This window comes from Spermophilus citellus, assembly GCF_964194105.1.
Source record: "Spermophilus citellus genome assembly, chromosome: 9".
Lineage (NCBI taxonomy): Eukaryota > Metazoa > Chordata > Mammalia > Rodentia > Sciuridae > Spermophilus > Spermophilus citellus.
In genome coordinates this window covers 105046693-105073568 of record NC_138191.1, presented here as the reverse complement: position 1 = coordinate 105073568, position 26876 = coordinate 105046693, and the positions used below count along the sequence as shown (strand labels likewise).

Here is a 26876-nt window from a genome sequence, read left to right as displayed (position 1 = left end):
CAAATAACCAGAAGTGAGATTGCTGGATCCAACGGTAGCTATATGCTAATTTTTTAAAGGAATCTCCAGACTGTTTTCCATAGTGGCTGTACCATTTTATATTTCCACCATAGTGTAATCAGGGTTCTAAATTTTCCACTCTTCATTACTATTTATTGTCTCTTGTATTTTTCAAAAAAGTCATCCTGAGAGGTGTGAGATATGTCACTATGGATTTTGATTTTGATTTCCCTGATGATCTATGATTTTAAGCATCTTTTCATCTACTTGTTGGCTATTTGTATTTCTTCTTTGGAGAAATGTATGTTCAAGTTCTTAGTTCATTTTAAAATCAGGTTATTAAGGTTTTTTGATACTGAATTTAAAGGTTCCTTATATCTTTTGAAATTTAATCTCTTATCAGATATATGGTTTATAAATATCTTCTCCCATTCTGTAGGTTGCCTTTTCATTCTGTTGCATGTTTCCTTTGCTGTGCAGAAGAGGAGTTTTTTGCGAGGGACTGATGTAGTCCCACTTGTCTATTTTTGCTTTTATTGCCCTTTTATTTCTTTGTATTCAGATATGTTGTTTTTTTTTTTCATGGTACTGGGGATTGAACCCAGGGGTGCTTTACCACTGAGCTACATCTCCAGAACTCTTAAAATTTGAGACAGGGTTTCACTAAGTTTCCTAGGCTAGTTTCGAACTCTTAATTCTCCTGCCTTAGCCTCTTGAATTACTAGAATTTCAGGTGATAATCTTGCTTTATTCCTGATCCTTAGAAAGAAAGCATTCATTCTTTCACCAATACTTACAAGGTTAGCTACAGATAAATCACAGATCTCTTTATCACACTGAGGAAGTTTTTCAATGTGCTAAGTGTTTTTATTTTCATTAGAAATGGACGGTTGATATTTTATCAAATGATTTTTCTATATTATTGCAATAATCATGTGAATTTTCTTTTTAAATCTGTTAGTATGGTAAAATATTATGACTTATTTTTTTAAATGGTTAATTCTGCATAATTTGTTTCTTTTGTGTTGTTGTTTGTTTGTTTTTAATATTTATTTTTTAGTTGTAGTTGAACACAACACCTTTATTTTATTTACTTATATGTGGTGCTAAGGATTGAACCCAGGGCCTCGCATGTGCTAGATGAGTACTCTACTGCTGGGCCACAACCACAGCCTGTGATTGATTTTCTAATGTTAAATCAATTTTATATTCCTAGGATAAATCCTACTCAGCCATGATTTATTTTTCATTTTTACATATTCTCAAATTCAATATTGTACCACCACTATTTATTCCACAATGTAGACCAACCATCACCATTTTCCATTTTCAGAACTTTATCATTCCAAATAGAAACACTGCACCCATTTAATAACTCCTCATCCTCTTATTTTTTGTATTCTTCTATGATTTTTTCTCTATTCTTTATAATATATCCTTTCTGTCTCTATGAATTTATATTAACTGTAACTATTTGATTAAAATGATGTTTACCAAGTTTCTCTCCTCTATGTAAATTATACTTTTTCCTTTTATGATTGAAAAGTATTTTGTAGAGAGATATTTTAAGACTGTAAATATCCTAATCCTCATCAAATGTTCATCTAGTAACTTAGAATCCATTGATGTCTCTTAATTGTGGCTATCCCAATAACTTCATATAGGTGGAATAATATAACATTTGTCCTTTTCTGTTTGGCTTATTTCACTGCATAATGTTTATGAGGTTTGTCCATGTTGTTGAATGTATCAGAATTTCATTATTTTAAAAAAAGTATTTATTTTTTAGTTTTGGGTGGATACAATATCTTTATTTTATATTTATGTAGTGAAGAGGATTAAACCCAGTGCCTCATGCTTGCTAGGCAAGCACTCTACCCTGAGCCACAACCCCAGTCCCAGAATTTCATTCCTTTTGATGAGTGAATAACACTTCATTGTATGTATACACCAAATTTTATTTACCCATTCATCTGTAGTAAGAGATGGGTTGTTTCCAACTTTTGGCTATTGTGAATAATGCTACTATGAACGTTGGTGTGCATGTATCTGTTTGAGTCTGCTTTTAATCTTTGAGATATATGCCTCATTCTTTTTTATTTATTTTGAGTGAGCTTTGGTAGTTTGTGTCTTTTAAGGAATTAGTCCATTTCTTCTATGCTGGTGAATTTATCGGCACAAAGTTGTTTATGATATTCCCTTGTTTGTAATTTTAATTTCTTTGAAATCTGTGGAGATGTCATCTTTCTCATTCCTGATGGTGATTTTTTTTTGTCTTTGCATCCTGTTTATTTGCAACCTCAATTGGTGGCGATATTTTAATATATTTTTTAAACCTTATCAGTCTATACAGAGATTACAACTATATTTTCACAAAGAACTAGCTTTACGCCTTACTGTTTTTTTCTCCATTGTTGTTCTATTTCATTGATTTTTATTCTGATCTTTATTATTTCCTTTCTTCTGCTTATTTTAGGTTTCATTTCTTTTTCTTTTCTTTCTTTTTTCTTTTAGAATTTAACCTTTATTTTTCATTTGCTTTTTATGTGATGCTGAGGATCGACCCTCTTGCCTTACCAGTTCTAGGCTCTGTCACTGAGCTACAACCCCAGCCCTCATTTGTTTCCCTTTTTGCTGTTTGCTTTTCTTTTTTGAAGTTCTAGGAATTGAATCTAAGGGCCTTTCACCATTGAGATAGATCCAAGATCACTGATTTGCAATGCTTCTTCTTTTCAAATATAGGCATTTAGCACTAAAAATTTCCTTCAAACGTGCATTCCACATGTTTTGGTATTTTGTGCTTTTTTTTTTTCCTTGTGTCTTTCCCTTTAGTTCATGAGTTGTATAAAAATGTGATTTATCCAAATAATTGGAGTATTTTTCAGATGTCTTTTTATTACTTATTTCTAATTCTACTGGGGTTGTCTGAAGATGGGTTTTGTTTTGTTTTGTTTCGGTACTGGGGCTTGAACCCTTGGCAGGGGGGCTCTACTGCTGAGCTACATCCCAGCCTTTCTTATTTTTTGAGACAAGGTTTTATTAAGTTGCTGAGGCTGGCCTTGAACTTGTCACTCTCCTGCCTCAGACTCCCAAGTCTCTGAGATTATAGGCATGTGCTTGAAAAAAATTTTTTTTAAATACTGGGGATTAAACCCAGGGGAACTCTACCCTAGCCTTATTTTTGAAATTAAAAAACATTTTTTTTTAGTTGTAAATGGACACAATACTTTTATTTTTATTTGGTGCCGAGTCTCAAACCCAATGCCTCACACATGCTAGGCAAGTGTCCTACCATTGAGCTGCAACCCTAGACCTACCATAGCTTTTGTGTTTTTTATTTTGAGACAAGGTTTCACCAAGTTGCCCAGGTTGGCTTCAAACTTGCAATCCTTCTGCCTCAGCCTCATTAGTTGCTGGTTTAAGGTGTCTGACACAGCACTTGTCTTATTTCATTTTTTTAAAAGGTATTTTCATTGGTGCAGAATTCTAAGTTGACTTTTTTTAAGTACTTTTTAAAAATTTTGAGGTACCAGGGATTGAACACAGGGGCACTCAACCACTAAGCCATATCCCTAGCCCTGTTTTGTATTTTATTTAGAGACATGTTCTCACTGAGTTGCTTAGTGCCTCACTGTTGCTAAGGCTGGCTTTGAACTTGAGATCCTCCTGCCTCAGTTTCCTGAGCCACTGGGATTACAGGCATGCATGACAGCACCAGACTTTTAAGTACTTTTAAAGAATTTTTTTTTCTCAACTGTCTTCTGGTTTACATTGTTTTTTAATAAGAAATTTGCTATTATACTTGTCTTTTGTCCTTTGTGTGTTTTTTAAAAAATTTAACTCTATTTGTTTTAAATAAGATTTTTTTAAACTATTGGTTTTAAACAATTTGAATATTGTGTGCTTTGGTATAGTTTTCTGCACGTTTCTTCTGCTTGAGGTTCCCTGAGTTCCTTGGTTCAGCAGTCATCCTCTTTATCCTGCTAGGAATCTAATAATCCATGTCAGGCTACCTGTTCCTCTCATGGTTGCTTATCATCAAATTTGATTTTTTTTCCTAATAAGACTAATGAAAAATGTTATCTCAGGTGTAATTTTAATTTGCATATCTCAAGTGAGAACAAGCACTTTAATTTTTTAAAATATCATTTGTATCTTTTTTGTGTGTGAAATGTAAAATCATATCCTTTCTACTGGTTTCTTGATCATTTGTACATTGATTTATCCATATCTTTTCCCTTTTTTTGCAATAAGCATGAATTTTTTTGCCAATAAAAAAATAAAACATAAAGTTATTTTTAATTAAAAAAATGTTGGGCACATGCCTGAGTGTCAGCATTCGTGAGTGTTAGCACTCAGGAGGTAGAACAGAATGATTGCTTGAGCCTGGGAATTCAGGATCAGTTTGACCCCCGTCTCAAAAAACAATAGGGCTGGGGCTGTAGCTCAGTGGTAGAGTACTTGCCTAGCATGTGTGAGATACTGGGTTTGATTCTCAGCACCACATAAAAACAAATGAATGCCAGGCACACCCCTGTAATTCCAGCAGCTCAGGAGACTGAGATAGAAGGATTGCAAGTTCAAAGCTAGCCTCAGCAACAGCGAGGTGCTAAGCAACTCAGTGAGACCATGTCTCTAAATAAAATATAAAATAGGGCTGGGTATGTGGCTCAGTGGTCGAGTTTCCCTGAGTTCAATCCCCGGTACCTAAATAAATAAATAAAATAAAGGCCCATCAACATCAAAAAAATATTAAAAAACAAACAACAACAAAGCAATACTCCATCTCAAAAAGCAGCAGCAAAACAAAAACTAAGCAAAAATGCTTAAAAAACCCATATAGTTTCCTGATACAAAATACTCAAGAATCCATGGAAGCTGGTGTTTTATTATTGCTCTTCATCTAGGTGCTAATTTTAATTTCTTTTTGCAGTGATGCCTGCATAGGTAGTATGTGAGCTTAAGGGACTAAGTGTCACCCTGGAATCTCTACCTTTGACCAGGGGGTACTGGAAAAATTAAGAACTCTGATTTGTAAGGAGATCTGTAAGCTCTATCTTAGTCATCATTTCATTACATCCTCCAGTGGCTCTGGGAGGCTGATAGGTCATTAACAATGATCCCCATTTTATAGATTCTGAAACTGAGGCTTGGAAAGTAAACTGACTTTATTATATGAAAGTTTATATTAGAAGTTAACTAAATTTAATTCTATATACACAGGGTCCTACAATTAGAAATTAGGGCAAAATTTTGGACCCAGGTGCTCTTTCTAATTAGCAATGAAAGTAAGGATTCCTATCACTTTAAAGTCGACCGTCTCCTCAGGAGACTGCAGGCCAACCCTTTGATGGCCATGGCTAGGCAAGCACAGTGGGGAACACCAGTATCTAAGGTCTATCTGTACTTACCTTTGGCAGCAGTCAGCATTGTGGAGGCTAGTTCACATTGCTGTGATTCCAGATGTCCAAGTGTGAACCATCGAGGATAACGGCTGGGTACCACAGATACCATATGGTGAGGGTGGGAAGTGTCACCTGCAGAAGCTGAATTTTCTAGAACAGGTAACCTAAAAGAACCAGGAAGAGTCATCAGTTATCATCTAGACCTTGGCTATCTGAGCCACTTTAGAGAAGCTTGCTCTTTTCTGGGGAGGAACTTAGGAGGGAAGGATTAAGTAAGAGCTTTGGAGATTTTTAAAATGTATGGGTCTATACTCTACATGAAGTGAGTGATTGAGCACTTGTAGAACCCAAGCTGAATAGTCCCCACTACACATGAACTTGAAAAGTCAGTCAAGAGCAATAGGGTTATTTTTATTTTTTAATTTTTTTGTTTTAGTTGTTGATGGATCTTTATTTTATTTATTTGTATGTGGTACAGAGAATTGAATCCAGTGCCTCACACATGCTAGGCAAGCGCATTACTTCTGAACCACAACCCCAGCCCAAGGGTTATTTTTAAAAACATAAGTATATGCCAAGGACTTTCCTGTTTTAGCTGAGGAGTTCTCTCAGTCTTACAATCTAATTAATATTCTTTGTATACTCTGCTACCTACAGAAGTTAACATGCCTAAACCAAGGATTCTATTCTAGTTTGGAAGCAAGATCCCCAAAGCTCACTAGTTTTCAAGTCTTGAAGTATACCTATTTATCTCTACTTCCTCTGGATTCCTCTGAGGACGTGTACTTGGGAACCATGACTCAAGTGAGTTATGGAAGGGCTCCAACACTTTCTCAGGCTGCCTCATTGACTCCAGAATATGAAGACTCAAGTCCTGGGTGTTCGTATCTAATAATATATCATGATGTCTCAGGGGCTTTTTCAGACAATCTACCATGAGTATAGCAAGGGAGTGAAGTGGGTCTTCAACATAGAATCCCAGATAGGAATCCTAGATCAGTTGAAAATATCAGAGCCATTTTAAGGCAGATTTGGTGGCAGATCAACAGAACAGACAAAGAAGAAAAGATAATAGGATAAGCAGAGAGAGAGCATTGAAGACTTCTGATTTGGTAGGGACAATGGACTGGAAATGGGCTACCCACCTCATGGCACGAAGGGCTAATTTATAGGACAGATCTGGATCATGAGGCAGCAAAGCTGAGAACAAATACTTGGCAAAGGTATGCATGGGGACACTCTCTCGGTGGATGACTTCTCCTAGACCACTGAAGGGGCCTCCTGCAGGAAGAAGATAAGCCAGACAGTTTAATTTATCTGTATTCTTCCATTCACCAGGGTAGACTTTAGGGCCCCAGGGTCTCATACATGTTTGCCAGCCATGGGAACCTTCATTGTATTTTAATGTCATAAATATTCCTGTATCTGTGCAGGTAGAGGAAGGGTGCCCAGGGTCACAAGCAAAGACAGTGTGACAATATCCCCTTCTCTACTTACCTTCTAGTAGTAAGATGCACTGTTTCCGCAGTGTTTGTACTAGCTCATCGTCCAGCTGCAGCTCCTGGAGTTGGCTTAGAAGTTGTTCCTCATTACGACATACTTTGTCCTGTGCATAGAGGCCTTCAGGCATTACCCTCTGTTGACCCATGCCCATCAGAGCAACTTCCAGGGCTAATGACAGGTAGGACTCACTGCTGTTTGCGCAGTCTGTAGCCACAGGTACATGCTGGTACACAGGGAGTCTGCTTTCACTCATATCTGAGGGTAACAGGGTACCAGGTTCTTTAGGATAGGCCTTGCAGATTCTTCTATCTCTCCAGACCCTCCCACTTTGGAATACTGCTTGGTCAATAGATATTTCAGAAGCTAAATCAGAACCCCAGAGCAGTAAGAAAAATTCACTGAAAAAAGGTTACACAGAGGCACAAAGGTTTCCACTTCCTTCATAACATAATGAACTGGCCAGGCCTGTTGAGAAGTATAAAACTGAATACTTATCTTTTGCTATCGTATACATTATAAAATATTACAATTGTCCATCTCTTTTACTACAGTGTGAACACCTTAAAGGGATGAGACTAACTTGTTCCATGTATCTCCAGGGCCTAACACATGGAAGGAGTTAAATATACATCAGTGGTGAACAAATAAACCAAATGCAACCTCAGGTTTTCAAGCTATAAATGTTTCTGTGCAGATAAAACTCATTAAAGATGATGATTCCAATAGGGAGCCTACATCCTGGGAACAAATTTTTACTCCTCACACTTCAGAGAGAGCCCTAATATCCAGAGTATACAAAGAACTCAAAAAATTAAACAATAAGAAAACAAATAACCCAATCAACAAATGGGCCAAGGACCTGAACAGACACTTCTCAGAGGAGGACATACAATCAATCAACAAGTACATGAAAAAATGCTCACCATCTCTAGCAGTCAGAGAAATGCAAATCAAAACCACCCTAAGATACCATCTCACTCCAGTAAGATTGGCAGCCACTATGAAGTCAAACAACAACAAGTGCTGGCGAGGATGTGGAGAAAAGGGTACACTTGTACATTGCTGGTGGGACTGCAAATTGGTGCGGCCAATTTGGAAAGCAGTTTGGAGATTCCTGGGAAAGCTGGGAATGGAACCACCATTTGACCCTGCTATTGCCCTTCTTGGACTATTCCCTGAAGACCTTAAAAGAGCATGCTACAGGGATACTGCCACATCGATGTTCATAGCAGCACAATTCACAATAGCTAGACTGTGGAACCAACCCAGATGCCCTTCAATAGATGAATGGATAAAAAAAATGTGGCATCTATACACAATGGAGTACTATGCAGCAATAAAAAATGACAAAATCATGGAATTTGCAGGGAAATGGATGGCACTAGAGCAGATTATGCTTAGTGAAGCTAGCCAATCCCTAAAAAACAAATACCAAATGTCTTCTTTGATATAATGAGAGCAACTATGAACAGAGCAGGGAGGAAGAGTAGGAAGAAAAGATTAACATTAAACAGAGACATGAGATGGGAGGGAAAGGGAGAGAAAAGGGAAATTGCATGGTAATGGAGGGAGACCCTCATTGTTATACAAAATTACATATAAGAGGTTGTGAGGGGAATGGGAAAATAAACAAGGAGAGAAATGAATTACAGTAGATGGGGTAGAGAGAGAAGATGGGAGGGGAGGGGAGGGGGGATAGTAGGGGATAGGAAAGGTAGCAGAATACAACAATTACTAATAGGGCATTATGTAAAATTGTGGATGTGTAACCGACATGATTCTGCAATCTGCATTTGGGGTAAATTTGGGGGTTCATAACCCACTTCAATCTAATGTATGAAATATGATATGTCAAGAGCTTTGTAATGTTGTGAACAACCAATAATTAAAAAAAAGCACATTGAACCTGCAAAAAAAAAAAAAAAAAGATGATGATTCCATACCAGAATATCAGTGTGAAGATAATGGCAACCCTAGCACAGTTTGGGCTAATCCTTTCATTTCTACATAGAAAAAAAAATCTGTATCCAGTTAAACTCTTACTTTGGTAACACTTGCAAATTCTATGTTATTATTATTTTATATGTTCCACCAATGGATTCACAATCTCAGGGAAAGAGTACAGGTTTAAAAGTAAAAGTCCTAGCTGGGCACAGTGGTGCATGCCTGAACTCCTAGCAGCTCAGGAGGCTGAGGCAGGAGGATCAGAGTTCAAAGCCAGCCTCAGCAAAAGCAAGGTGGTAAGCAACTCAGTGAGACCCTGTCTCTAAATTAAATACAAAATAGGGCTTGGGATGTCGCTTAGTGGTTGAGTGCCTCTAAATTCAATCCCTGGTACCCCTCTGCCAAAAAAAAAAAAAAGTCAAAGTCTTAGGTGTATTGGTATATGCCTGTGGTTCCAGCTACTCTGGAGGCTGCTATGGGAGGATCACTTAATCCTGGGAATTTGAGGCCAGCCAGGGTGACACACAGTGAGATCTCTTTAAAAAAAAAAAAAAAAAAAGGCACACGCCTGAAATCCCAGTTATTTGGGAGGCTTATGCAGGAAGATTATAAATTCAAGGCCAACCTCCACAACTTGGTAAGATCCTGTTTCAAAACAAAAAATAAAAAGGGCTGATGATGTAGATTAGTGGTACAGAATCCCCAGGTTCAAGTCCTAGTATTGAAACAAAAAAACAAAGCTAAAATCTTGATTTCCTTTTTCCTTCATTTGGTAAGTATTTACAGAAGACTATTAAATGGCAGGTTCTATACTGAGTGTTATGATTACAAAGACAATTAAGTCATAACTTATGCTTTCAAAAAGTAACTGATAAAATTGATAAAAGATAATAATTTTTAAACAAATTATAATGCAGTGTGCTAAATAAATACTCAAGTAGATATAGGTAAACAATATAGTAAAGCCATAAAGGAAAGAAGAATAAATTCTGTCTCTTTCTAGTCTGGGCCATTCTGTGATTCTGTTAGACTATTCTCCTCTATTTCTCATTTGTAAAACTGGCGCAAAAACACCATGAAGGTGAATGTTTAAAGGAAATCAGTGAGTATTATTCAATTGCAAGGGATATAAATTTTTTTTTCTTATGACAGGGTCTCACTATGTTGCCCAGGCTGGCTTAAATTTCTGGGCAAATAATCCTCCTGCCTCAACTTTCCAAGTTGCTGGGACTATAGGGATGTGCCACCATGCCTGGCTTGATACACCTTTTTGGTGGATGTTCTCTCCCATTTCTGGACTGCTCTGAAGTTATGGCCGCTGACTTCTGATATTCTTCTAGTCCTGGACTACATTCTTTAGCCATTTGTGGTAGGGAAATCAGAGGAGCAAGGAAGCTGGTAAGGCAAAATAGACAGGGACAGACCACAGGGTGGGAATGGAAAGTGGGAAAGAAAGGAAAGAAAGAAACCTCTCAGAAATGCTGAGTTTGGACAAGATTGAAAAAAAAAAAAAGGCTATAAGAGGAGAGGAACATAGTTTGGCAGGGAGGACAGGGCTTCAAAGGACAGTCCTGGCTTGTCTAAAGCTGACCCTTGTACCTGACACTTCCATATAGCCATCATCATTCAGGCGGCAGGCTTCAGTCAAAGTGAGAAACAGGCAGCCAATGGGATCCAGGGGGTGGCCCACCCAGCCCTCCAGGTTTGTGATGGTTGTGGTTCCTCTCTGCAACAGTTCTAAAAAACAAGCAGGTTCAAAGTTTTAGACAGTGATAGAGACACATTGCTCTTTTCAGCTGTTTAGCTCTCCTTATCAGTCTCATTCAGGTCTTAACCCTAGAAGTTATAGAAAAGCTTCCTTTATTATCTTGTCTTGGGTTGACAGGACTGGTCATAATCTCACCAGCCAGTTGTTAGGCCATGTGATGTGAATTTAGACTGCCTGCTGGTAGTTCATATGTGAATACAGCTTTACAGCTTTGACAGGGTCCTCTCATGCCACACCTTAGTTAGTGGTCCTTTCATCTACACTCTGAGGGAGCAGGAAGGCATCATTGTTTGCATTTTACTGCTGAGAAAACTGAGATCCACAGAGAAAAAGTGAGGCATTTCACACAGCAGGCAGAATTCCTGGAATTCCCTAGCTCCTGCCACACCATGATACTTAATGAAAAATAGGTTCTAGGTCTTATATCCCCTGAGGATCCTCATTAGCCTTAGGCCTAAAGAGGTAAGATGACTCCTAATCATCATACCTTTCTTCTGATGCTTGTAGATTTCCAGCTGCCGCTGCTGCTGCAACCTCAGAGTATTAATAATGGCCACCGTGAGTCTGAGGGCCTCTTTTGGATAACCATGAGAACGCAAGGCATCGACACGAGCACAAGCTGTAGGCACATGCTCTACCAGATAAAAAGAAAATATCTTGATTGAGTTAAAATTTCAAATCAGGATGCCAGGCATGGCGACACATGCCTGTAATCCCAGCAACTCAGGAGGCTCAGGCAGGAGGATCTTGTGTTCAAGGCCAGCCTCAGCAATTTAGAGAGGCCCTCAGCATTCAGCAAGACCCTATCTCAAAGTGAAAAATAAAAAAGACTAGAGATGTGGCTCAGTAGTAAAGCACCCCTGGTTTTTCAATCTGCCATACCGTACCCCAAAAAAACACAAAAAATAGGAAAATTCATGCTTGACAAAGGGAGTTTGTGTTCAGTTCTTCAAATTCAACCTGATATCTATTTAATACAACGAACTGTATTTTTTTTTTAATCTTTCAGGATAAAAAAGTTGAATAAGGGGCTGGGGTTGTAGCCCCAAAGGTAGAGAACCTGCCTAGCATGTGTGAGGCACTGGGCTTGATCCTCTGCACCACATAAAAATATATAAATAAAATAAAGGTATTGTGTCCATCTAAAACTACAAATGCTTTTTAAAAAGTTGAATAAGTCACAGTTGCCTCCTTGAAAGAACTATCTTGTAGCTTCAGTCCAGTGGTAGAGTGTAGAAAGGGACACACAACTAGGATGACAAAATACAGTCCCTGTAACTAATTAGAACAAATTTAAAAATAAAATAAATTGGGGCTGGGATTGTGGCTCTGCGGTAGAGCGCTCGCCTAGCACGGGTGGGACCTGGGTTTGATCCTCAGCACCACATAAAAAAATAAAATGCATTGTGTTGTGTCCATCTACACCAAAATAAAATAAAATAAAATAAATTAAAAAGATACAGAATCTCTTTGTGAACATGTATTATAGGAACCCACTGGAGGTAAAAACTAACTGCCCAATGGGAAAAGCCTTATTCATTTGTCTATCCTATATTTCCTAAAGACCTACTAAACACCCGTCAGTATGCTAAAAGTACAAAGATGAATAAGAAATGACCACTGCCTTCAAAGAGCTCACAAATGATACATAAACAGTTAACAAAAAAGTGAAATGATAGATATATACACAGAAAAATAATATTTGAGCTATGCTTTGAAGGACAAGCAAGATCATGAATAGGTAGATAAATAGGGAAGGCATTCTTTGCAAAGGTAACATATAAGAAAAGGCATATAAGTAAAAGTATAAAAAGTATTCTATGTAACAAAACATCTTTGGAGAATGGCATATATGGGTAGCTAGCATTAGGTTATATGGCTGGAAATAGCCTGGAAAAGTAGATCTGGATTGTAAAGAGGTTTGAACATCATTAGGAAGAGTTTAGATTCACCTTAGGGATAATGGAAGATTATTAAAGGCTTATAAATGGCCAAGTGATTATAACAAGCTTTATGGTTTATCCATTTCTTTTAAGGCTATTATTATTTCTTTTAGAAATAATCACAGATTTAAAAATATAAAGAAAATATAAAATAAAAACCAAATAAATACTCTTTCCAGTTTTATTCATATTTAAGCTATTAATTTTTCACTAAAATGGGATTTAATTATTGTTTTGTAAGTAGACTTTTTTGCTTAATAGCACATTATAAATATATATATATATATATCATTCCAATGAATATTAGTTAGTTCCACAGAACTAATCTCATATTGGTGGATATTTAGATTGTTTCCAATTTTTCCATTTGTGCAATATTTATGTCCATGCCTAATGAATCTCTTAGCTTTAAGCATATCTTTAATTATTGCTCAGGATAAATTCCAAGATGTGAAATTCCCTGATCAAATGGTATAAATGAGCTGGTCGTGGTAGCATCTGCCAGTAATACCAGCTACTCAGGAGGTTGAGACTGGAGGATCACAAGTTTGAGGCCAGCATGGACAACTTGAAGAGATGCTGTCTCAAAATAAATTTTAAAAAGGACTGGGTATATTGCTCAGTAGTAGAGCACTTGACTGGAAAGCGTCAGGCACTGGGTTCAATTCCTAGTACAAAAAAAAAAAGTATTTTAAAGACTTGATAAGGTGTTACTAAAATATCCTTCAGAAAGGCTATAAGCATTTAAATTCCTAAGTATCTCATGCAACTTCTCACACCCAGAAACTAATTATCTTTATTTTTAAAATTCCTGGCCATTTGATAATTAAAAATGGTATCTCAGTGCTGTTTTTTGTTTGTTTTATTCTAGTAGTGGGGAATTGAACCCAGGAGCGCTTAACCACTGAGCCACATCCCTAGCCCCTTTTTATATTTTATTTAGAGACAGGTTCTTACTGAGTTATTTTGGCCTTGCTAAGTTGCTGAGGCTGGTTTTGAACTTGTGATCCTTCTGTCTCAGCCTCCCAAGCTGCTGGGATTATAGGTGTGCGCCACTGTGCCTGGTCTCAGTATAGTTTTAATTTATATCTTTATTTATTAATGAGGTGTAGATTTTTCACATGCTTGCTAGGTTTATGTTTTAGAAGTACTGGAGAAAAGAGGAAAGATGATCAGAGGTAATTTTAGGTGGTGACCCACAGGGAGTTTGGCCAAGTTTTTTTGTTTTGTTTTTTTATAGGGACATATCCAGATTCAGCTAGAGCTTTTATGGGGTGAGAGATGGAGTAGGGAATTGGGTAAAATAACGAAAATATATGTGATTATTTGAAGACTCAAAAATAAATATTTTTAAAAAAGTGTTTATTTTGGAGTGGGTATTCTATAATAAAGTCAAGGATAGACTGAGAATAAGAATACTCTCCGGGCTGGGGATGTGGCTCAAGTGGTAGCACGCTTGCCTAGCATGCATTAGGCACGGGGTTCGATTCTCAGCACCACATAAAAATAAAAATAAAGATATTGTGTCCAGGAGCTGGGGATGTGGCTCAAGCGGTAGCGCGCTCGCCTGGCATGCGTGCGGCCTGGGTTCGATCCTCAGCACCACATGCAAAGATGTTGTGTCTGCTGAAAACTAAAAAAATAAATGTTAAAAATTAAAAAAAAAAAAAAGATATTGTGTCCACCTAAAACTGAAAAATAAATATTAAAAAAAGAATACTCTCTCAGAGGAAGGTTTAAACTTAAGATGGAACAGTTTTTTTTTTTTAAATATTTATTTATTTATTTATTTTAGTTATTGGCGGACACAACATCTTTGTTTGTATGTGGTGCTGAGAATCGAACCCGGGCCGTACGCATACCAGGTGAGCGCGCTACCGCTTGAGCCACATCCCCAGCCCATGATGGAACAGTTTTATCCTGTTATGAGTGAAGGTAGGAAGTTGGAAAAGAAGAAAGGAAGACAGCTTGATGACAAATGAAGACTGTGTCCTAGTTGCCAGAACAGGGTAATTTAAGTTTCAAACTTGGTGTTTATTTTTTGTTTTTGATTTTAGTTGTCAATAGACCTCTATTTTATTTATTTAGTTATTTCTATGTGGTACTGAGAATCAAACCCAGTGCCTTACACATGCTAGGCAAGCGGTGTACCACTGAACTACGACCCCAGTCCTTGTTTTTTTTTTTTTTTAAACTAGGGATTGAACCCAGGAGTGCTTAACCACTGAGACACATCCCCTTTTTATATTTTATTTTGAGACAGGATCTTGCTAAGTTGCTGAGGCTTGTTTTGAACTCACAATTCTCCTGCCTCAGCCTCCTGAGCCGCTGGTGTACCATCATGCCCAGGAAATGGTGTTTTTTTAAGCAAAATATATAATTTCAGAGTAGAATATAATGTTGCTCAGTAACCAATGACTGAGAGAGCCTGTAAACTGATATCTAATGGCTATGTTATACTCTTTGAGATGTATTAACTCCTTTATCCTCCCAAAGTTTAGGGGATAGGATACAAATCCTATTTGAAATTACTGTACCTCAACTAAGCACATATGCAAACAGCTTCAAATAAATATCTTGAATCTCAAAAGGCCTCAAAAGAGCTATATAAAGACTATCCAAATTGTAGTTGGTTTTGCTGGTACTTACACAGATGGCTCCTTTGGGCCTCATATGAGGTGAGGTTGGGCTCTGAAAATCTTGGAGTAGATGAGGGCTAGACTTACCAAGCCACAGTGGCTGGCCATGGGAATTAAAGAGTAGTCGCTCACTTTCTCGCTGGCAGGCAGGAGCTGTATATATATCACTGCTGATTATTCTCTGTAGGTGGCTGTCCTGCCAATGTAACTCACGGCCCTCGATGGCTCTAGTGAACACTGTTCGTCTTGGTCTGGATAAGGAGTCTAGGGAAAGAAAAAAAAGCAACATTTTTAGATAGATAATGTTAGATAATCGGAAGTTCTAATTCCTGGGTCTTCATCAGGGTGAGAGGTTGGGCAGAAGAATAGTATATGAGCAATGAGAACAACCACTCCACAATCTAGATATTTGTTGTGCTGCTTCCTTCCTGGATAATCATTATTATATCTGTGCCCTCTATCAGAAGAACCTTTTTACAAAAATCTATGGCTGATCCGTTGTCATAAACTATGACTTGGGGGACTAGGGGAAATGACATTTAAGAAAAAAATTTAAAAAGGGATAATTTAGATAATTTTTGCCAGATTAAGAGCAGTTAAAACTATTTGGGACCAAGACCTGAACTATACAAATATTTCCAGACATACTCAAGTAGGTGTATATCTATTGATTACATACAAAAAAACTGTCCAGGAAAGTCAGAAGATTCAGATTGAACATGAAAGAAACTAACATATTCAACCACATAGGAAAAGGCCTTAGAATCTGCTCATCTCTTTAGAATTTAACATATCCCACAGGGTATAGGCTCAGATAATTAAAGGATATTATCATCAGAGTAGCTCTGAAAGTACTTATTGAAATTGCTTCTTGTTCAGTCCCTCAGTGGAAGCGCACTAACTCTTTTGCTGGCTATAGTCTAAGTCTCCCTCCTGCTGAATTGAGAATTTTCCAGGGGTACTGGGCTCTCAGTATGTTTTATAATTCATTAAATTAGAATATATTGCATGCCTAATATATAGCAGTACTGTTCTAGGTGCTCAGGATATAAAAAGTCCTTATATTTACAGAACTTTATATCCAAATGGGGAGAGATAGTTAAATATACAGTATTTCAGCTATATTATCTGGTTACAAGTACTATGGAAAAAACTAAAGTACAGTTAGGGAGAAAGGCTAATTGATAGTAAGTAGAGTTATTGTTTTATATAGAATATAAGATAACATTTGAACAGCCAGGTACAGTGGTCTGTGCCTACAGTCCCAGCCACTTGAAAGGCTGAGGGAAGAGGATCATTTGGGTCCAGGAACATAGAAAGACCCCATTAAAAAAAAAAAAAAAGGAAAACATTTGAGTAAAGATCTGCAGGAACAAGGGGCAAGCTTTAGTGATATTTAGGGAAGAACATTCCAGGTAGAAGACCCAGAAAGTACTAAGTCCTGATATGTGAATATATTTGGAATGTTTGAGAACAGCGAGGGATGGAATGAGCAAGCTATATGGGCAGCTGCTACAATAATTTATGAAAATGATGGTACTGGCTCAGAGTAACCAACAATAGAAATGGTGAGCAGCTGAATAATGAATATACTTTGAAGGCAAATGCAATGAGATTTGCTCACAGATTAGATTTGAGGAGAAGGACAAAGAGAAGAATCAAGAACGACACAAAGGTTTTTCAGATAAAGATGCCAGATACGGAGACAGGGAAGAATGCAGAAGAAGCAGATTTGGGTAGGGCTTAAAAGAAAGAAACCCACTGAGATGCCTATTAATATATAAGCAGATATATCAAAAAGCAGTTAAATATACAAGAATAGAATTGAGCAGGATGGAAGATATCCATTTGGGAATTGTTAGCATACAGATGATTATTAAAACAATGCAATCACCAATTTAATATAGAAAGGTAAGTGATGTGATGTCTAAGCCCTGAGCATTACAGCATTTTTAGGTTTGGAAGGAGGGGAAGAGACACTTCAGATTTAGAAGAAAGGGCCAATGAAGTAAGGGGAACCAAGAGAGACTGATGTCTTAGAAATGAAGTGACAAAGATATTCCATGGAGAGAATGGTCAGTGTGTCAAATACTGCTAAAAGGTCATTTAAGATTATGACTGACGTAAAAAAAAAGAGAAATGTATGAACAATGTTTAGGGCAATTAAGACTATAAGTTTCAGAAACTGTGTGTTTCATAATTTCTTGATACATATGAAGAGGCATTTTACCACCATATGTAAACACCTCAAATTTAATATTTAGGTTAATTTGACTGTCTTTGCAAGGAGCAAAGATTCATACAATTACCTCAACTAATTTAGAAGTTCTAACAATAAATCTGATGATGCCTTAAAAAAAAAGATTATGATTGACAATCACTAGGTTTAGCTCTCTATCAGAAGAACCTTTTTACAAAAGCAAAGATATCAAGCAAAGTTTTAGTGACTAGTATAAGAGTTTTTTCAGTGGTGGTGGGAATGAAAACCTGGTGCAGCCAATATAAAAAGCAGTATGGAGATTCCTTGGAAATCTGGGAATGGAACCACCATTTGACACAAATGTCGAATGTTTTCTCTGATATAAGGAGGCTGATTCATAGTGGGGTAGGGAGGGGGAGCATGGGAGGAATAGAGGAATTCTAGATAGGGCAGAGAGGTGGGAGGGAAAGGGAGGGGGCAGGGGGTTAGCAAGGATAGTGGAATGTGATAGACACCATTATCCAAAGTATATGTATGAAGACACGAATTGATGTCAACATACTTTATATACAAACAGAGGTATGAAAAATTGTGGTATATATGTGTAATAAGAATTGTAACGCATTCTGCTGTCATTTTTTAAAAATGAATTAAAAAAAAGAATCAGAGGAGAGGAAAAGAAGATAATAAGTATACACTGTTCTTTTGAACATTTTTTCTTAATTCTAACCACCTCAGAAAAATAGGCTGGTAACAAGAGAGGCATGTGGAGAAGCAAGAGTGTTTTCTGTTTTGTTTTGTTTAAGAATGGGACATATGGGGCAGGGGTTGTGACTCAATGGCAGAGTGCTTGCCTAGCATGCGTGAGGCACTGGGTTGGGTCCCCGGTAACAAGTAAAAATAAAAACAAGTAAAATAAAGGCATTGTTCATCTACAACTAAAAAAAATATTTAAAAAAGAATGGGACATATAATAATGTGCTTACATACTTATAGGAATGGTCCAGAGGGAGGGAAAAATTTGTGATGCAGGAGAGATGGGAGATAATTCCTACAGCATTATTTTGGATAAAAGAAAAAGAATAGGACCTTGAGAATAAGTGGAAGGTTTGGACTTGGATAGAAGTACAAAGAACAACAAGGCAAGAAGTAGAGTAGATGGACAAAGACAGTGATTCTTTGATTAATTAGGACCGTAATTCTTTTTTTTTTTTTTCAGTCCTAGGGATTGAACTCAGGGGGCACTCAACCACTGAGCCACATCCCCAGCCCTATTTTGTATTTTATTTAGAGACAGGGTCTCACTGAGTTGCTTAGAGTCTTGCTTTTACTGAGGCTGGCTTTTAATTTGTGATCCTCATGCCTCAGCCTCCCAAGCAACTGGGATTATAGGTGTGCGTCACCACAACCAGTAGGATAGCAATTCTTTTGAACCAACACGACAGAGGTGGTAATGGGAAATTTATTTCTGCTTCCTTATCTAATGTCAGTGATCAGGAAGCAAAACTCAGCTGAAAGCAAGGAAGAGGAAGGAGAAAGTATATAGAGTTTTAGGGAAAAGATGATATGATAGAGTAGTTTAGAAGAGTAAAACAGTACAGGCTAGGAAAATGTAATAGATGTGCAGAAAACATTAAGGACCCACTTGAAATTTGCGGTCATAAATTTAAAATAAGACCAGTTATGATTGTTTCTCTCTAGCCATGTTCAGTTGTATAGGTGTGAGTACCAAGTAATAAGGGAATTGGAATGTACAAAGTTTAGAGTTTTGCTACATGAGTGTAACAAAGGGAAACGGGGAGCTCACTGTGTACACTAGAGAGTTATGTACCAAGGAATCTACCTGGGTAAGAAGGACAATGAGGCTATCAAGCCAGTGAAAATATGGTAAGATCAAAATTTCTAGTGGGCCAATTAATTACTGGAAATTGGGATATTATAAGAAAATAAGCAAGAAAGTCTGGTGATAATAATTGGAGATGTTTAAAATTGAGATTATAAAGAGGATATAGTTATTGGTAATGACAAAGTTTAGGGCACAATTTTGGGATTGGATGGTTAAATTATGGTGGAAGATTAGAGTAACCGAAAAAGAGGGAGTCAAAGAACTGGAGACCACAATGCTGGAAGGATCATTTTTGCAGCTACTAAAATCACAGAGAATTATGACAAGAGGAGTGACAGAAAGTAGTATTAGTAAGTCAATAGTTAAAAAATCTTCAAGGAATGAGGGTATTGATGCAGAAGTCTACAGATGGCTAAAACAAGAGGGTGGGAGTAGAAGACAGTCTGGTTTGATGGCATAAAATTTTAAAAGTAGGAGGTATTTTAGGAAGATGGGATGGCTGAATAATGATGTAGAAATAGCAAAAAAAAAAAAAAAGTTTATCGGATGCTTTCTATTACTTCTCCAGTTCCACTGGTAATGGGATATGAGAGCAGATACCAGTCACAACTTGGGAAGAAAGCAGAGGAAGAGACATTCTCAAAGGAGAACCAGTAACAATGAAGAACCAATATATTATGACAAGGAAGAAACTGCCAGACTGGAGGCACGTGTTTGTATGCATTTGATCCTCTCTGTTCTATCCAAGGTCAACATTAAAATGGTGGCTTCCTGTGTTGCACATAGATGAGTACTAGGTACTATAGTAGGTTGAAAGAAGTGACAAGACTGTAGCCTTTTCACCACTCATTACTTTAGTTATTTTAAATACTAAATTAAATATGGTATAACAGAAGGATCAAGCAAAATAATAATTTTAGATTAAAATGCCAACAGAATTATTACTTAAAAGGAACAAATTATAAAATCAGTATCTAATGAAATCTCTTATCAATGAAGATTCTCAATTAGTTAAAAAAAAAAAGCAATCAGTTGTCAATATAAAATAGCTTGAGTTAGGTGAAATAACACTGACATGACTACTGATACCAAGCAAAGTCTTTAGGACAGTGGACTCAAAAGATAGATGGTATAGTATCACTGCCCTGAATTTGTCTTAAAATGGGGCAGGAATCCTGGCAATACTTGGAAGATGACCCCCAACTCCAAATATGTGCTATATAAAAACTTGAGGGAAACAGAGAACAAGAAACAGAATAAGAAAGGGCCATTTTTTTCCACTTTTTTTAATTGATTATTCAAAACATTACAGAGTTCATGATATATCATCTTTCATACATTAGACTCAATTGGGTTTTGAACTCCCATTTTTACCCCAAATACAGATTGCAGAATCACTTCTGTTACATACTCACATTATTGCATAATGGCATATTAGTGACTGTTGTATTCTGCTACCTTTCCTATCCCCTACTATCCCCCCTCCCATTTTTTCCACTTTTCAAAAGGTCTTCTGGGCTAAAGTCAACACCAAACGGAGGCTGAAGGGTACTGAGGAATCATGAAGAGGGCTCTAGGACCTTGTGCTGGGTACTGTAAGGATACTCTAGATGTGGAAAAGGACAACATACCCAATGTCAAAGACAAAGGCTTATCCTTATTTAAGACTTAGAATGAATAAAAAGACAGACTTTTCATATTTAGAATGGTAATTTGGACAACCAAGAGGCTGTCTAGCTACCATTGTTCTAGGGCTTTACCCTCTTACCTTTTGAAGTTCTAGAGACAAAGAACCTAAAAGGATACTTGACTCACCTGGGCTGTGATTGACATTCTGGGGAAGTGCATTGGTGATGTTGGGAAGTTCATGCCCATAGTTCCCATCCTCCAGGGGACAGACATCCAGGTCGCTCCACTTCTGCAACTGCTGCAGCCAACAGGATTTCTCCTCCAGTTTGCAGTGTGGATTTAAAATTATGCACACCCATAAAGCCCCTAGAAAAGACAGCAATCCACATTCTTGATAACTCTCCTTTGATATATGTGTAAGCTTTAATGTTTCAGTTTCATTTAGGTTTCATTTCAGTTTCCAAAGCCACGGTGGCTGGAGAAAGTAGTAATGTAAAGCCAATAACATAAAAATATGACAATTAAATGGGATAACATTTATCAGCATGTGCTTAACAGAATGACAAAATAGTAGCCTTTTCACCACTCACTGCCTTGATTATCTTAAATACACTGACGACTAATTATGGTACAGTAGCGGAATACCAAAAAGATCCCAAATAACAAAAACAAAACAAAAACAACCAAGCAACGGCTTTTCTCAATTAAAAAAAAAAAAACTTGCAAGGATTTTCAAACCTGTCTAATTTTCGCATCTCAAAGTTACTTTAAAGCACAATAACTATCTGGATATCTGCACCTGTGTGCCTCTGATGACAAGACAGATTTAGGCTTGAACACTTAGCTCAAATCTGTAGTCTTACAAATATTTTTTTAAAGCCTTCTATTCACTAAAGTACTGTACTAGTGAAGAAGACACTGTTCATACCCTTGAGGAACTGTCTAATGGGAGAGACCGATAAATAAATACAAAACCATTCAGACATAATGTGTTGATATAAAGATATTTTCAGGGTATAACAGCACCACAGAAGAAAGGAATTTAGTACAAGGACAGGGGGTGGAAGGAAAGTGCTCAGAAAAAGTCTCACTTATTGGCTAGTTGGACTTTGTGACCTTCAATCAGTTGTAAAAGCCTCAATTATAAAGCCAATAACATAAAAATATCTACTTTGTAGGGATAGTATGACAATTAAATGGGATAACATTTATCAAGAGTCTAGTTTATTACCTGGTATAGAGTAGAATCTTAGTATTTCCTTTTTTCAAGGAAAATGATTTATTTTCGGACTTAGATTCTGAAACTGCTGATCAACTTGTGATGCCTTAAAACCATTACTTTCTTCAATTTTCTGTTACTGGGCACAGTATCACATATTTCATATAACCAGGGATACTATTTCTTTGACCACATCACCCTCCTTTTAAAGAAAAGCTGTTTATTTTTTTTCCAAGGTTGGTTATGTGGCTATGCCAGATAACTTCTCAATCTCCAGTCAGCAATAACCATGGATGAAGTGCTTCTTAATTAAAATATATTTTGTGATGGAGTTACATCCTCCATGGATGGAGGTACATTCAAACAGTATTTCAAAGGTCCTCAAAATCAAACAGGAACGTTTTAAAAGGTCATCTCAGCTTCAATTTGAGATAGCTAACTGAAAATGAAAGTTCATTTTATTGGTTCAACTCCATTTTAAAAATGTGCTATAAAGAAGAAAGAATACTATGTAATAATTATAATAATGGCTCATAAGGTAATTATAATAGTAGTATTTATTTTATAGTTGAAGAAATGCTTTTCATCTATAGCAAAGAAAAAGATTTTCACATTTAATCTCCATACATAGAAATGAAGACCAAAATGAAGCCACTATATTTGGCTACTTGAAAGACTTGTGATCTAAAAATGGCAAAATCATTAAGATAATAGGAATGGAAGACAGATTGAGTAAGGTGAGAGAGGCTTTAAGAGGTAAAGAAACAGTACTAATGCTATAGTCACATAGGAATTCCTATTTCATCATTCCAATATTAAGAAGAGGAGCCCTAGAAAGTAAGTTTAAGTACTTTTGCCTATAAATTTAAAATGAGTTTTCTTTCTTATTAATTAGGTTCTTAAAATAATTTGTTTCAGAAACTGTCACATCTCTTAAGGTCCAAAGCAAGATAAATCCTACAGTTGCCTATATATAATAGCATTCATAATACTGTGTTATCAGTATCCAAAAGCATGTGTGTTTTCCTGCAACTTAAAACAGTGTCAAAATTTCTAAACAAAGGTAGCTATTATGGAAGTTTAAAATGTACATAATTATTATATAACATATAATAATAATAGCAATCTTCTCTTTCTTTTTATCATCTAGGTATTATTTTAAGCATTTTATATAGATTATTTCATTCGCTCTTCAAACTCTTAAGGATAAAATAGTCTTGGTTTGGATATAGAAGGTAGAAAATGGGGGAACAAGAATTTTGCTTACATTTTCTTTGTGAGTAACTAGATACAGCTGAACATTGTGGCACACACCTGTAATCCCAACAACCTGGAAGGCTGAGACAGGAGGATTACAAATTCAAGCCCAGCCTCAGCAATTTAGCAAGATCCTGTCTTAAACTGGGGGGAGGGCTGGGGATGTGGTTCAATGGTTAAGGGCCTCTGGGTTCAATCCCTGGTACCAAAAAAAAAAAAAAAAAAAATCACATCTGATACTGTATACTGAATGGGGGACAACAAGGGAAAATCAGGGTTTGGCGTGGAATTAAGAGTTCTGTAATGGCTATATTGAATTTAAGATGTTTCTTAGAATTCTTAGAAGTTACAGGCAGCTGGACACAGTCTGAAGCTCAAGGGAAAGGGTCAAAGCTAGAGATATAAATTTGTTTTTGTTCTTTTGGGGTCCTGGGGTTAGAACCCAGGGTCTTGTGCATGCTAGGTAAGTATTCTACCACTGAGCTACACTCCCAATCCTTACATATGGAAATTTGTTACTTGCCTTCATCTGGATGCATTTAAAACCATGGAAATGAATGTAATCATCCACGTAGCAAACACATACAGGGAGGTGGGTGCTGTGGGATACTTAGTATTGATTGATTGATTGATTTTTTTAAAAAAATAAGTGACAGTGGAATGCATTATAATTCTTATTATACATATACAGCACAAAGAAACAATCTGTGAGGTCAATAGAAAGCCTACATCCTGGGAGCAAATTTTTACCCCTCACACATCAGATAGAGCACTATCTCTAAAGTAAATAAAGAACTCAAAAAGCTAAGCACCAAAACCACAAATAACCCAATCAATAAATGGGCCAAGGACCTGAACAGACATTTCTCAGAAGAGGATATACAATCAACAAATATATGAAAAAAATGTTCATCATCTCTAGCAATTAGAGAAATGCAAATCAAAACTACTCTAAGATATCATCTCACTCCAGTCAGAATGGCAGCTGTTATGAAGACAAACAACAATAAGTGTTGGCAAGGATGTGGGGAAAAAGGCACACTCGTACATTGCTGGTGGGACTGCAAATTGGTGCAGCTAATATGGAAAGCACTATGGAGATTCCTTGGAAATCTGGGAATGGAACCACCATTTGACCCAGCTATCCCTCTCCTCGGTCTATACCCAAAGGACTTAAAATCAGCATACTACAGAGACACAGCCACATCAATTTTTATAACAGCACAATTCACAATAGCTAAACTGTGGAGCCAACCTAGATGCCTTTCAGTGGATGAATGGATTTTAAAAATGTGGCATATATCCACAATGGAATTTTACCAGCAATAAAAGAGAATAAAATCATGGCATTTGCAGGTAAATGGATGGCGTTGGAGAAGATAATGCTAAATGAAGTTAGCCAATCCCCCCCAAAATAAATGCCAAATGTTTTCTTTGATATAAGGAGGGTGATTCATAGGTAGGAATAGAGGAACTCTAGATAGGGTAGAGGAGTGGGAGGGAAAGAGAGGGGGCAGGGGGTTAGCAAGGATGGTGGAATGTGATGGACATCATTATCCACAGGACATGTATGAAGACACGAATTGGTGCCAACATTCTTTATATACAACTGGAGATATGAAAAATTGTGCTGTATATGTGTGATACTCAGTATTTAGAAGTACTGAGGGAAAGTAGAGGAGGATGCATATGGGATTGAGAAAAAGTAGTCAGAAATATAGGAAGAAAACCAAGAGTATGTACAGTTATAGAAACCAACAGAAGAATAAGTTTCAAGAAGAGTATGGTTAATTTTATTGAAAACTGCTAAGAAGTCAAATAAGATGACAACTGATAAGATGTCTTCATATTGTGTCTAGCAATATGGAAATCACTGGTGATTCTGACAAGAGTTACTTTAGTAGAGTGGCAGCAATGAACAATGGAAACCCAAACGGAGTATGCTCAAGAGAGAATGGAGGTAAGGAAATGGAAAGAGTGACCACTATTTTTAGAAGTATTACTTTGAAGGGAAGATGAGAAATGGGGTGGTAGTTGAAGGGGGTGGTGGTTGGAACATCAAACAAACTGTTTATTAAATTTGAGATTCAAGATATCAGAGCATAATTGCACATTGATAGGAATGATCTGAGAGACAGACAGCCCCCCCCCCACACACACACACACAGTAAGAGAAATTAGTAATGTCAGAGAAAGGAGAAAACTGCAGGAGCAAAGTTCTTGAGAAAAGGAGATAGGAAGAATCCAGAGCAAATAAATAAGGATTGGTCTTTCATGGGAACATATTCACTAGATTTTAAAAGAAGAGAAGGCCAAGCATATGGGTATAGATGTGGCTGGGTAAATACATTTGTGAGTGGGAAGGTGAGGAGTCATCATGTCTGATTGCTCTTATTTTGTCTAGCTCAGGAACTAAAAGCAGTGAGCTTATTTTATTTTATTATAATTGGTAGTTCCTACCACCCCTGCCTAGACCCTCCAAAGGTAAACATGTCTTATAAACATTTTCTTAGATATGAAAATGTCAGAAATGAGAATTATTCATAATGAACACAAGTATATTACAAAACTTTAAAAACCCTGTGAAACAGCTCTGTTTACTTCCTCACAGCTACTTTTTTTTTTTAAGAGAGAGAGAGAGAGAGAGAGAGAGAGAGAATTTTAATATTTATTTTTTTTTTTAGTTATCGGCGGACACAACATCTTTGTTGGTATGTGGTGTTGAGGATCGAACCCGGGCCGCACGCATGCCAGGTGAGTGCGCCACCGCTTGAGCCACATCCCCAGCCCCACACAGTTACTTTTTGTCCCAAAGGCCAAGTCCAAATACAAATCACAATCCCATAATTGGCACAGAAGTCACTCTAAGACACTTAGGCCTCAGATGAAACTGACTCTCTGAAGAAGGATAACTTCAAATTCTCAAGCAACATACACTTTTGTGGGATTGAGGAAAGGACATAAGATAGAACTGAGGAATGCTTGATTTAGAATCAGACAGAGCAGGAGTCCAGTGTTAGAACCACCACTTAATAGTGTGTGACCCTAAAGAAAATACTGAATTTTTCTGAGCTAAGTTTTCTTATACAGAAATATCTTACCCTGGAAGGAAGTCCATATCTACAATCCCTTTCAAGGGAATAGTTTAGAAGCAGTTTCTAAGTTTCCATGCTTTGTGTCATGAGGCAGGAGGCAGGAGGATCACAAGTTTAAAGTCAGCCTCTGGAAAACAACTGGTTGAACAGTAGCTATAGACTAATAGTATAACATTTTTTTAATGTTTCTTTAGTTGTTGATGGACCTTTACTTTATTCATTTATTTATATGCAGTGCTGGGAATCGAACCCAGTGCTTCACATGCGAGGGAAGTGCTCTACCACTGAGCCACAACCCAGTTCATAGTGTAACATTCTTACACACCACAAAGTGTCACTACATCACAGCAGAGAGACTTTATCTATGATTCCTTATTTTATTCTGTATGCAGCGGTAACCAGATTTGTTTTTGTTTCCTTGCAATAAG

The 26876-nt window shown here is 37.1% G+C and overlaps 1 protein-coding gene across 1 annotated transcript in view; it reads right to left on the bottom strand.

Moving 5' to 3' along the window:
• Positions 1-26876, bottom strand: part of ZSWIM5 (zinc finger SWIM-type containing 5) — a 191180-nt gene that overhangs the window by 24794 nt on the left and 139510 nt on the right. The window contains 7 exon segments of the mRNA XM_081307176.1: positions 5412-5569; positions 6551-6686; positions 6903-7163; positions 10452-10589; positions 11108-11254; positions 15290-15466; positions 21064-21243. Coding sequence (XP_081163302.1) covers positions 5412-5569; positions 6551-6686; positions 6903-7163; positions 10452-10589; positions 11108-11254; positions 15290-15466; positions 21064-21243 — 1197 coding nt within the window.